This window comes from Carlito syrichta, unplaced genomic scaffold, assembly GCF_000164805.1.
Source record: "Carlito syrichta isolate Samal-C Ts95f unplaced genomic scaffold, Tarsius_syrichta-2.0.1 Scaffold87619, whole genome shotgun sequence".
In the NCBI taxonomy this organism is placed as follows: domain Eukaryota; kingdom Metazoa; phylum Chordata; class Mammalia; order Primates; family Tarsiidae; genus Carlito; species Carlito syrichta.
Genome location: NW_007031715.1, coordinates 83131 through 96343, shown reverse-complemented (window position 1 = coordinate 96343; position 13213 = coordinate 83131). Strand labels below are relative to the sequence as shown.

Here is a 13213-nt window from a genome sequence, read left to right as displayed (position 1 = left end):
TGGAGGCTTTGTCAAAGATGAGTTGATTGAGAAATTGAGGCTTTGTTTCCAGAATCTCTATCCTGTTCCATTGGTCTGTATGCCTGTTCTTGTATCAATGCCAGGCTGTTTTGATTACTGTAGCCTTATAGTAAAGTTTGAAGCCTGAAAGTGTGATATCTCCTGCTTTGTTTCTTGTGCTGTGGATTGTTTTGGCTATTTGTGGTTGTTTAATGTTTCCATATGAATTTCATATTGTCATTTCCAGGTCCGAGAAGAATGATGTTGGTAATTTAATGGGTATTGCATTGAATCTGTAGATTGCCTTTGGAAGGATGGACATCTTAGCAATGTTGATTCTTCCTACTCATGAGCATGGAATAATTTTCCATTTGTTTGTGTCTTCTTGGATATCTTTGAGCAGTGTTTTATAGTTCACATTGTAAAGTTCTTTCACTTCTCTGGTTAGGAAGATGCTGAGATATTTCATTTTGGGGGGTGGTTATTGTAAATGGGATTGTGCTTTTTATTTTATTCTCTGCCTGCTTTTTGTTGGTGTATAAAAATGCAACTGTCTTTTGCACATTTATTTTGTACCCTGAGATTTTGCCAAAGTCCTTTACCAGTGCCAGCAGTTTTTTGACAGATTCTTTTGGATTTCCAAGGTATAGGATCAGCCTAGAGGGATAACTTGACTTTCCCCTTTCCTATTTGGATACCCCTGATTTCCTTCTCTTGTCGGATTGCCCTAGCTAAGACTTCCAATGCAATGTTGAGCAAGAGAGGTAGAACATTTCTAAACTGTAGAAAACAAAGAGGAAAATAGAAATCAACAATTTTCTAATAACCAACATAACATCATGGTTAACATTTTGATTTACATATTTTAAAGTCATGTTTATGTTAATAAATACATATTTAATAAAATTAGGAATCATATTAAGTACTGTTTCATAGGCTTCATTTAAACTTATCAAACCATAAATATTTTTCCTGCATTAAACATTCTTTTACAACTTCAGTCTTATTGACTCTATAGTGCTCAGTCGTTCACTAGGTACCTCTTGAATGCAATATCCAATCTGAAGAGACTTAAGCCAGGCACACTGGAGGATGCTTACTTACATAGCACTTAATCCGTTATTTAAGATAAAACTGGGTTAAGTAGTCTAGGAAATAGATTTGGCTGTCAATAAGTACATTGATTTTTATTGTTAAATACTAGCTTTGAGTTAACCAGTTAATGAAGCTGGAGAATCAAAATATACAACATTTGCCAATGGACCAACACATCATAATCCAAATGAACCTCACCCCCAAGAAGATTGTCAATCAAAACTTTAAGAGCACTCAAGTTCATTTAGTCATATTACAGTTGACCTTGACACTTTTCAAATTATCGGTTTATTAAAAGTGCTAGACAGTTCCGCCTTCTTAAGAATTTGAGTTGGAAAAAAAAAGGGGGGCTACCGTCACCACTATTTTAGAGATTAAAAATCTCTGCTCAGCTTATGGGTGTTGATTCAATTTTTGAATGCCATTTCTTTTTTAGTATGAAGCAATATTAATTAAAATTTCAAAATGTTTCCAGATTATACCAAGGATAAAAATAGATTTTCTATTACTTTGTGTTGTAGAATTTACTTCTGTTAAATTAGAAGATCAACTTAGAAAAGACAAAAGCTTAACTTATTTTTTTAAGACCCACAAATCTATTTCATTTCTAGTATATAACAGTTCAGTAGATAATTTGAAACTGATTCATCTGTTATACCATCTGTCAAAAATATGTTGCAGCTGTTAAATGTCCAGCAAAATTTGAACTACATCTCGAAGCAATTTGCCCTTGGTACATGCAGACCAGGCAATTTTCTGTTTGATTTACAACCATGATCCCTGCAAACATGACTGACTTTCTAGCTACATTACTTTTATTTTATTTTTTATATAGCTACTAAGCTAACAAAAAGGAAAATAAATTAAATCTGAATTAATTTATTAAGATAAAAATATTGATCCTATTCACTGCCACAAGCAACTATACTGGCTCTATTTGATATTTTAAAGATATATGAAAAATTCCTGTTTGTACTCTACACTTTGCATATTGGGACTGTAAAGAAGTTCTATTCTCAAGAAAGAATCATCAGCAGGGAGATTAACATATAAGGAAATATTGTTCACAATAGATTTTCAATGAATGAAAATGTTAGAAACACCAAAGTCTTAGCTTCTTTTGAAGTCTTTTGAAGACTAAAAAGAGATATAAAACAGACAACTCATAACTGTCAGTAGTTTCAACTCCCACAAAACTCACTTGCTAGAGTCAAGGTATTTTTAAAGTTTAGAGATACATATTATATTGGTGATTTAGAAAAACGCTTTCTATAATTCAAGGGTTCTAAGTTATAAGTCATTTTAAGTTGCTAGAGATCAGAAAAATGACCTCTCTTATGTAGAATACAGAAAGAAAGATCTATGCATAATATTGTGAAATGAAACTATTCTTCTTTTGCAATGCAGATTTTAAAATGAAAATACAAAAGTGCCTGTTAGAAGGTAAACAGATAAAATGAAACACATGCCATAACCAAAACTAGAAACTAGTTTGCCTTGCTTGCCTTTAGGTATATTTAATGCTTATTGTTGTCAGTAACTTATTGATTCAGCAACTCTTGGCAGAGTTTGTGTCGTATGCCAGTTTCTTAGGCTCTGGGAAGACAGGGTCAACAAGTAAGACAAGTGTCTTCCTCTCATGATCTTTGCAGTCCAGAGTCAACAAGAAAAGTACTAAGCAAGTTTAAAAGAAAGCAGGATAATTTCAGCTTGTGATTGGTGCTGCGAACAAAACAGGGCAATGTGATAGAATAGCAAACAATGTCTGAAGCAGATGAAGGTAGAAGCTGAGTTGCTGAATATTGACAAACTGGTCAGAAAAGAAGAAGGTGATGTTTGAGTCGGGATCAGAAAGGAAAGGAGCCAGTCATATTATACCTGGTGAAGAGAATTATAGCTGGAAAACAGAGAGGGTGGAAAAGCCCTTGAACAAGAGTGTGGCTGGTGTGTCTGATTAAGAGAGAGAAGAGTGAATCTAGAGCTTAGTGACCCAGAGAAGGAGTGGGGAAAAAATTGCACCAGAGATATCCTCAGGACCAGAGCATCTTGGGCTTGGTGGAATTTGAATTTCTTACTAAATAAAAGAGGAAGTTATTGGGAAGTTTCCAAGGCATAGCATAATCTGATCCTCACTTTAAATAAATCCACCTGGCAACCGTGAAGAAAATAGGTTGTAAGGAGATAAAGACTGAAGCGGGAAATAAGAGTGCAAGAAATATTTACTGAATGAATGAATGCAATGAAGTTGTACTTTGCTGAGCAATGTCAGCCTATCAATTAAATGATTGATTATGTATGGTTTCTCTAAGAACACCTATTTATAACTGTAGAAACCTCTTCTTTTTAGCTGAAGGATGTGAATAAATTATTAAAATAGCTGCAGCATTATTATAGAGGGTACCAGTTTAAGTAAATTCTTGTAGTCAAAATGGGAGACATGGAGAACAATTGAACAATTTTGGTACTATTAGGAGAGCCACATAACTCATAATATATGAATTTTATCTGAAATTATGTGATTCTAGAGACAGTGTGTCCTTGAAATCTAGACCTCAGAAGCATAGGACTTATAATTAGGTACAACTGGGTTTTTTTTTCTGACTTTAATATCATTTAGCTGTGAGATCTTAAGCTTCCTCATCTGCAAATGGTAATACTTCCTTCCTCAATGGGTTACTACAATGAATCAATAAGACAATTCATTGAAATATTTTATTGCCTGTTGTACAAGTATTCAATACATGATTACTGTGACTATCCTTCAATTTAATGATTTCAGTTTAATGATTTCTGCCATCAGCACATTCATGGGGGTCCAAATTGCAATTGTTGAGGTAGAAGATGGGAAGATTGCCTCACTTGAGGGTCAAGGCTATTATAATGCATATGACAGCACACTGAGCCTTGTCTCACTAAGTGGAAAATGAACAAAAAAGTAAATGTTGTTATTGCCATGTGGTAGGCAACAGGAAAGACACATGAAAAGAAAAAAATGGTGGGAGACAAATTCCTTTCTTTTCACTTAGGAATTTTCACTGCAAATCAGATAAGGTATGTCCACTTAGTTGATTTAATTGTAGTCTCATTATCTTTAGCTTTTCTCTAAATTAGCACTTGATGACAAAATAATTGAACCTCTCTTCATGGCCACTATTCCAGTTAAGTCCTTTTGTGGAGTAGGTAAACAAAACCAAGTCCTTTCTCCCATAGAATCTAAGAGAAAATAATTTATTCTCAATGCAATTATATAGTGTATTTCACCAGTGATCCAACACTTTTGCATTTTCTGTGCAAAGTAAGTTAACTCTGCTATGCAGAACCTAATATAAATAATAAGAGTTATATATCAAATGAAATAAGTAAAACAAGGCAATATCTGTAGTGAATGTTTATGATAGATGAGTTAAAAATAATATGTTAAAGACTAGATTATACGTGTTCTTGTTTATTTATTGGTGTGTTTATCTATATATCTGTTATATCAAATGGTGTGTCTGTGTATGTGTGTGTCTCTATGAAGACAAGTAGTAGTGATTACTTCTATGGATATTGAGGGTTCATTCTTTATCTGGATTGCATGAAATTTCACAGGATCAGGAGAACAATGAATTTTACTTGCAATAACAAAGAGTAGACCAGGGGAGCTCAAGCAAGAGGTGTGCAAAAGTAATGCTCGAACCATAAAAATAGGATGAAATCAGGCACATTGGCTCACCCCTGTAATCCCAGCACTTTGAGAAATGAAAGCGAGAGGATTGCCTGAGTTTATGGGTTCAAGACCAGCCTGGGTAACTTGGTGAGACCTCATCTCTACAATAAATTAAAAAATTAGCCAAGCACGGTGGCATGTACCTGTAATTCCAGCTACTTTGGAGTCTGAGGGATAACGATAGCGTAAGCCCAGCAAGTCAAGGCTGAGGTAACTGTGAGCATTCTATGGCACTCCAGCCTGTGTAACAGAGTGAGGTTCTGACTCAAAAAAAGGGGAGAGGGGGCAGAAGGGAGAAAATATGATGTAAGTGAAGATATATAAAATAGGAGATTTTATGTCTTTGCCCTAAGGAGGAGCATATATTTTTATAATATACTTCTATAACACTGATTTTTTAACCATCTATTTTCTACATTATAATTTAAAAATCTAGGACATCTGATTCAAAACTGTGAAAGAACTTCTGAAAGAATGAAAAAACTAAGAAGACTATGAATAAGATAGGGTTAAGTAAGTCACCCACGTGTTATGCTGCCAGAAATAAAATCTAGACCTTTTGATGGTAAGGAGGGCAATGCTACCTCTATGACTATCCAAAAAATAATGCATTAAACAATTTAAGTTTAAAAAATTGAACCTCAACTATGTTAAAAATTATTGAAGCATTAAAGGTGATATCATATTCTATTTCCTGTACTTTTCATATGTTATTAAAGAACTCAATACTTGAAAATCAGATACTATAAATTATAAATTAAATTTAAACAAAATTTGGCTTCTAGACCTAATTCCAGTCTTTTCACAGAGATAAGTAATTGGGGTATGGGAGTTGACAGATGACATATGGAATGATCTAAGTTTGTTCTTCTATTTTAATAGAATGCTAAAGTTAACAAAGTTCTGAGGTGAAAAAATATAGTGCCTATTTTAGTAATGCGTGTCAAGAAGAGAGAAAGCACCAAGCTTCTAGCTTCTAGGTGTGTCACAACAAAATACTTCTACAACCAGCTGCCCAAGTTTATGGGAGTAAAAATAGTGGGCATGACATAGCTATAAAGAAACAGATTGTAAATGTGTTGTTTCTCTCTCCTTCTCTGAAAGAGAAATAAGAAAAACAAAGTATCATAATCTTGGAAATAAAATCTTTATAATATAGGTGTGCTAGGTCCTATACAATTCCTTTCTTGGTCAAAATGATGCTACTAATAATTTATGATGACCTCAAAGGGCTACATTAATCTCAATGATTATTCAGGAAGCACCTTCAGTTTCCATTTCATTCAAATCCTGTAACTATCCATTAGGCTAGGCAAGACATGCGGCTTCATTTGTCCAAGGGGTCTTCCCATTGTCTCTGAAGCAATGTAGCCAAAACCATGATCTTTTTAGAAAGTCAGGCAAATGGTACCAGGGGATATGATTACAAGCAATAGGTTGGATACAGTAAGCATTAGCTGGATACACAGGCAGGTTCATATTCAAGCTGAGCAACAATCAGAAATGTGGATGAGCAGAAAATATTGGAAAATTCAGAAGCAGGAGGCAAGATGTAGTCCTAGAGATGCAACATTGGACCCTGAAATAAACATCGGGGCAGACAGGACCTCTTGGAGCAAGGGCTGTAATACTTGGGGACCCAGAAGGGAATTAGCACAGTGATGCATCTTGTAATTCAAGATGGTTTTGGTCCTAAGGAGCAAAGCAGGAGCTTTTTGATCAGAAACAGAAAGCGAGTTTATGAAGAGACCTGGCCAAGACCTCTTAAATTTTTCCTGAGTATGGAAAGGAGTAGTCTTAAACGATGAGACTACCTAAGTATACAGGTGTAGGTAAAGTAGCTTCAGCTTCAAAAGGAAGGCATTGAATACATAAATAAGACAAAGGAGAACACCGAGTGATTCAGTCGATTGAGAATATGCCTTGTGTAGTGGTTTTTTTCTTAATAGACAAATACGGATTTTATTGCGAGCAGACAGTTCTGCCCAGACAGTACTGTTTTATTCTGAAGTTATTTGTTTCTCTTAGTTGTTTTTCTGTATTAGGCTTCTTTTACCAGATGGATCATAGAAAACATGTATTTTAAGTATTGCAGTTTTAAAGGATATTGTCATGTCATGTATGTTTTTTCTAATGTTCTTTTTCATCAGAGATGCATGTGTATGCCATACTCTAAACCAACTACATGTGTTCTGAAGTCCTTCGATCTTGAAAAATCCTGCCCCATATATCTTACCAATAGCCCAAACTATTAATCGTGCTCTTTTAGGTATAGGACATGTCTATTTACCAATAATTTCTCTGTTCCAACTTGAGTTAGTACAGAATTCTTACATCTAACCTGCCTTCATGATTGACTGAAATTGTGTGAAAATAAAACTAAGGCCCATCTGCTCCTCTAGCTTTCATCCAATGTCCCTGGAAGGGACGTACACTAGAGACCAAATATTTGCCATAGCTGTGTGTGGCTGTAGTTTTGGAAGACATCCCAGTATGGGAAAATACAATACTGGATTATTTCAAGTGTTAGTTTCCTCGTCCTCCCCACCCCCCGCAGCCCACCATCCTTTCCTCTCTCCCTCCCTCCATCTCTCCCTGCTTCTCTTTTTCTCTTTCCCTTCCTCCTTTGCTACTATATACAGTTCTAACTTCTCTAGGGATTTACCTAATTTCCTAGTACTTAATGTCTGCAGAATATTGAGATACATGTTCTAGCACAGCAAGTGTGTGGACTCTTTAGAATGCTTTATGTGTAATAACCATTATTACAGTTGAAAATAAAAATGAATAGTTCATCATAATAGTCAATATGGCAATATGTACATGCATAGAGAGCTACTACAACCGTCTTCGGGAAATTTCAAACTCACTGTGGTCTCTAAGATATTGCTTAAGCTATTCCCTCTTTCTAAAATGTTCTTAGCTATCTTTCCATCTATCTGTAGTCTCTCTCATTTCTTCAGGCTCTATTCGTTATTTATGTTACCATAAGTGACCATTAATCATTCTTATTCCTGAACTCTTGTATTATTTATTATGCTGGATGAGGGGTTAGAAAACTTTTTCTATAAAAGGTCAGATAGTAAATATTTCAGTTTTGCAGGCCATATGGTCTCTGTTGCAACATTCTGCTGTAGTGTGAAAGCAGGTATGGACAATACATAAATGTATGCGTGTAACCATGCTGGGATAAAACTTTACTTGCCAGACAAGGTAGGCTGGATTTGGCCTGCAGGGCATAGTGTGCTTACTCTTGTGCTTGACTTTTTTTGTTTTTTTTTTTTTTGGAGTTTTCAGAACTCGAGAGAAACTTAGCTAACTTTCCTTATGTTATGTGTGAGTCATAACTGGCATATCTATGGTTACACACTATGATAGAGCCAGGTTTCACAAGCAACTCACCTGAATAATAGCCCTCAATTTTAAAGTAGTTTGCTGCTTTTAATATTTTATTATATTCTACTTAGTATCAAATTATAAACTGTTTTGTATTATTCTCATATTGTTTCATACCTTATTACTTTTTGTAAATCCATCGATTATTGTTACTCATGGGGGAAAGGGATGTGTGTGTGTGTGTGTGTGTGTGTTTGTGTGTATGTGTATATAATTTTTGTTAGCCAAAGTGGGAAGAATTATAAATTATATAGAGTTACATCTCAATAAATATTTATGATTAATGTCCTCCAGGAGAAAATATAGTGATTATAGCATAGTATAACTTAATTATATGATTATAAATTATTTTTCAGTTTAGAAGAATGTGAGTTTGTCAATACTTAAATTTTGTCAACCTTACTGTCATCTTTTTTAAAAATTCTCCTTTGCTATTATATTTCCATATTTCAATTTTATTCTAATTATTGTTATTCTGAATAATTATATAATTATTAAAATGCATTACTTTATTTTTAAAATTTTTAAATTGATTTTAACTGACTTTTTTAAATAAGTGAAAAATTTAAATTTTGTATTAAGTTGAACAATTTATTACAGAAGTCAGTATCTTAAGGTTTTATAAATGTTATTTAAATTCTAAATTTAAATTAGCTAATGGATCACTTAATTGGTTATCAACTACCTTTTAATTACTTTCAATGCAACTATATATATACATTGAATATTTATTTTTAGAAAGCATATCTTTTGCCATTATCATATTCAAGTTAGCCAAACTGAGCAGGTTTAGACTAGGAAAATTTCTTTAAGCATTGTTCTGCTGACTTCTAACATGGCTCACTGCCTCCTTTCCTTCAGATCACTACTCAGATGTTACCTAATCTCCTTGACAAGGTAGCATAAAACAACAAATTTCTCTACCTCCACCCCCAAATCTCCTGCCCTCTTTTTCCTATTTAATGTTCTTTCATAGTATTCACTACCATAGCGTACTATAAATTTACCTTTTTGTTGTTAGTATATTGTATGTTTCTTCCCACTGAAATATAAGTTCTAAGAAAGCATCATCTTTTGCTGCCCTTCAGCATTTAGCGTAGGCACTTGATGCATTTTTGAATGAATACAATGAAAATGAATAAACATTAGTATATTCTTAATATGAAGGGAATATCAGAAGTAATGCTTACTTCAGTTAAATGCAGAACTTATGTAAAAAGATACTAAAAAGTCTCAGAATATAGAAAAATAAAGGAGTACACTTGTGCTTACTTACAGCTAAACAGAAAAGTAAATTTTTTCAATTACTATGAAATCCTTCATTTTAGATGATAGCATTGTAAATGGATATTTTCAAAACAAATATTATGTTCATCGTTTTACTCTTTTACATTTAACTTTCTGAAGAACGTATTCATACATACATACCATATTTCCCAGTGGCATTTGCCATATAGCTAAGAAAAATAAGAAACTTAGCAACATTATATGAAGATGTATTTGTTCATTTTAACTTACAATTTGTATACACTCGAGTGGTAAGATAGTAAGTCATAATTCATTTCTGCAGTATCATTGGGGACTTAAGTCTACTTAAGTTTTCAAGAAAATTAGTTTATTTCTTCTATTGCTAAAGTTTTTTCTGTTTAAAAATTTTTGAGAGAGGGCTGGGCACAGTGGCTCACACCTGTAATCCTAGCACTTTGGGAGGCAGAGCTGAGAGGATTGCCTGAGCCCAGGGATTTGAGACTAGACTGGGTAACTTGGTGAGACCTTGTCTCTACAATAATTCAAAAAATTAATGGGGCATGGTGGCATGCACCTGCAGTTCCAGCTATTTGTGAGACTGAGGTGAAAGAATCTCCTGAGCCCAGCAGATCAAGGCTCTGGTAGCCATGAGTGTGCCACTGCTTTCCAGCCTGGGTGACAGTAAGATTCCAACTCAAAAAAAAAAAGAGAATTTCTGAGAAATAAACCCTTCTAGAATAAACAGAACAAAATGTTCTGTCTTAGTCAACAGAGTTCTGAGCATTGTAAACATCTGCTGGGAACGGAAGACTTCCGCCCTAAAAATTAAGTGTTGTGCCATATTGTTATTTGGCACTATGCTACTGGACTCTTTGAGTTTTGCCAGGTTTAGTTCATTCATTCATTAATTCTACAAATGTATTTAGAGTATGTGCCAAGTACCATAGTTCACATCATCGGAGAATGTGCATTAAGCAAACTATCTAAACTTCATTCCCACATAGCTTACAGTCTAGTGGGGGAGAAAGACAGCCAAACAATTAAATGAATAAAAACATAGCATGTTAAGTGGTGCTAAGTGCTATGAAAGAAAATAAACAAGACTGTGTGTATAGAGGCTGATGGCTGTAGATGCTCTTTTAGCGGAGTGGACGCGCAGAACCAGACAGCAGTAGCCGAGGTGACATTGAGCAGAGACCTGGGAGCAGAGAGGGGCTTCCACTGTGTAGTAGTTGTAAGGTTCCACTTCAGGAACAAGCTTGGTGTTATTTAGAGGATGTGGAAGGAGGTCATGGTGGCTGGATAGGAGTGGAAATGGATATAATGAAAGAGAGGAGACCAGTGTGGTAGCCACCTTAGACCAGTGGAAGGAAGTCTTTGAATGATACTCCAAATCACCGAGAGCAGGAGTCAGAAGACATTTTGAGTACAGCAAACATACTTTCAGTTGCATTTCTAAAAGTGTCTTTTCTGCTGTTATGTACAAGCGAACTATGGAAGAGGGAGGGAGAAAACAGGAAACCACTTTGGCTTTTGTAGCAGTGCTTGCTGGAAGCTTTTTGGGTTAGGTCTGTAGCTATGGTGGGGAGTTGAGGTAGTAAGACTTGAGATATTCCAGTGTGAGAAGACATTACTTGCAATGCCACCTCCCAGAGAGGGAGGGTAGACCAAGAAGAAATTCAAGAGTTGAGTTCTGGTCCCTTTAACATTAGTGACATTTAGACATTAGGAAAATGAGAAGGATTCATCCAAGAAATCGAAGAGCAAGCAGCTAGCGAGGAAAAAGAAAAAGATATTAATGACATTATTAAAGTCAAGTGTAGAAATGGTTACAAATAGAATTGAGATACCGCCTATTCCAATGTAGTTGATTGGTTGATTCTAATGGGAAATGATTAATTTTTCTGACTGTAATACTTCTCAAGATAGTGATTATTCTGTTTTCTCCTTTAGTGGTGTCTATTTTTTTTTATTGTAGTAAAAACATTTAACATGAAATCTATCCTCTTAACAGATTTTGAAATGTGCAATACACTATTATCACTTATAGGTACAAGATTGCATATCAGATCTCTAAAACTTATTCATCTCGCATAATTGAAATGTTATGCTTATATATATATATATATATATATATATATATATTGATTTATAAATCCCCATTTCTTAGTGTTTAACTTTAATAGGTTTCTGCCCTGTCCACCCTCCTCCAATCTCAATATTTTAGCCCTCTATCGCTAGAATGCATAAATGCCTAAACATTTCTAGGAGAGAGCCGATATCAAAGCTTAACAACCTCAATTGTACTCATGATCCTTAGATAGCAGGGCTGAGCTGAAGTCCTTCAGAATAATACATGTTGCTATAGTTATAATCCTGAAAATCAGAAGGTTACTACTCCTGTGCTTTATTGTAATTAGTATAATAGACTTGCCTAAATTCATTTACCAAATGTTGTTTCAAGGATTTGTGCTGTATTCAATAATTATTTTAACCAACACATGCCAGTCATCATTTCGAGACTTTTATTTACTCTCTCTCTCTCTCTTCTTTTCAGAAAAATGTGATGAACCGCTGGTCTCAAGCCTCCCCCATGTAGCTTTCAGCAGCTCCTCCTCCATGTCCAGTAGCTATTCTCCCGGCTATGCCAAGATAAACAAGCGAGGAGGTAAGACACATTTTGTTTTCTTTGTCAATAAATGTGCTGAATAAGAACGTGTTATATCTATGACTATATTCTTAAAACAACAGGAGATGTTAGACAGCACCCAAAATCATTCTTGGTGTTCTATTAAAAAAAGAAAAAAATGTGTAGAGAACATGACTGATCAGGCAGTGCCAATGGGGAATCACGTAGGAAACTAAAGTTAAAGTGGAAGAAATGTTGGAGTTGCTTATAGTAATAAATTCAAAATGGCTTAAACATTCTAAGTTATGGGAATTTTAACTAATTAGAAAATAATTTAGACAGAAGAAAAAAAAACCTAATATGTGTACAGTGTATGAAATAGAACACTTTGTATTCACAGCATATGTTTCTGTTTTTCATTAATGTGCAAATTTAGTTGCTATTGAAAGTGCAGAATGAAAAAATATGACCATTTGCAATTTTTCCTATAGTGCCTCACATTAGCTTTGCTATAAAAAAAATTGTGTGAAAAAATAGATCCGTGCAACTACAACTTCAGTTTTGGGCTTTAAAGTCATAGTCTGCATTAGTAAGTGGTGATTTCAAAGTTGACAGCAATTCAGTGAGAGAAAAACATAATTAAGGACAGAAACAAACAAAAAAAATCTTTTGCTTCAAAAGAGCACTGATATTGAACCCTAAGTGCCCATACCATAAAAAATAAGATAGACAACTGGGACCTCATCAAACTGATGAACTTCTGCAAAGCAAAAGAAACCATCAAGAGAGCAGGGAGACAGTCCACAGAATGGGGAAAAAATATTTGCCAACAGTATATCTGTCAAAGGTCTAACATCTAGGCTCTACAAGGAACTCAAATGTGCCGAAAAGAAAAAAATAAATAGCCCCATTCAAAAGTGGACAGAAGACATGAATAGACACTTTTCAAAAGAAGATATATGGGCAGCCAACAGGCACATGAAAAAGTGCTCAGCCTCACACATCATCAGAGAAATGTAAATCAAAACCACACTGAGATACCACCTAACTGGAGTAAGAATGACCATCATTAATAAAACAAACAACAACAGATGCTGGTGAGGATGCAGAGAAAAAGGAATGCTTCTATACTGCTG

At 34.8% G+C, this 13213-nt stretch overlaps 1 protein-coding gene across 1 annotated transcript in view; it reads left to right on the top strand.

The window, feature by feature from the left end:
- Nucleotides 1–13213, top strand: part of LOC103260016 (contactin-associated protein-like 2) — a gene marked incomplete at its 3' end in the record, with an annotated part of 759158 nt that overhangs the window by 672315 nt on the left and 73630 nt on the right. The window contains exon 2 of the mRNA XM_008057657.2: nucleotides 12006–12116. Coding sequence (XP_008055848.1) covers nucleotides 12006–12116 — 111 coding nt within the window. The remainder of the gene's footprint in view (nucleotides 1–12005; nucleotides 12117–13213) is intronic.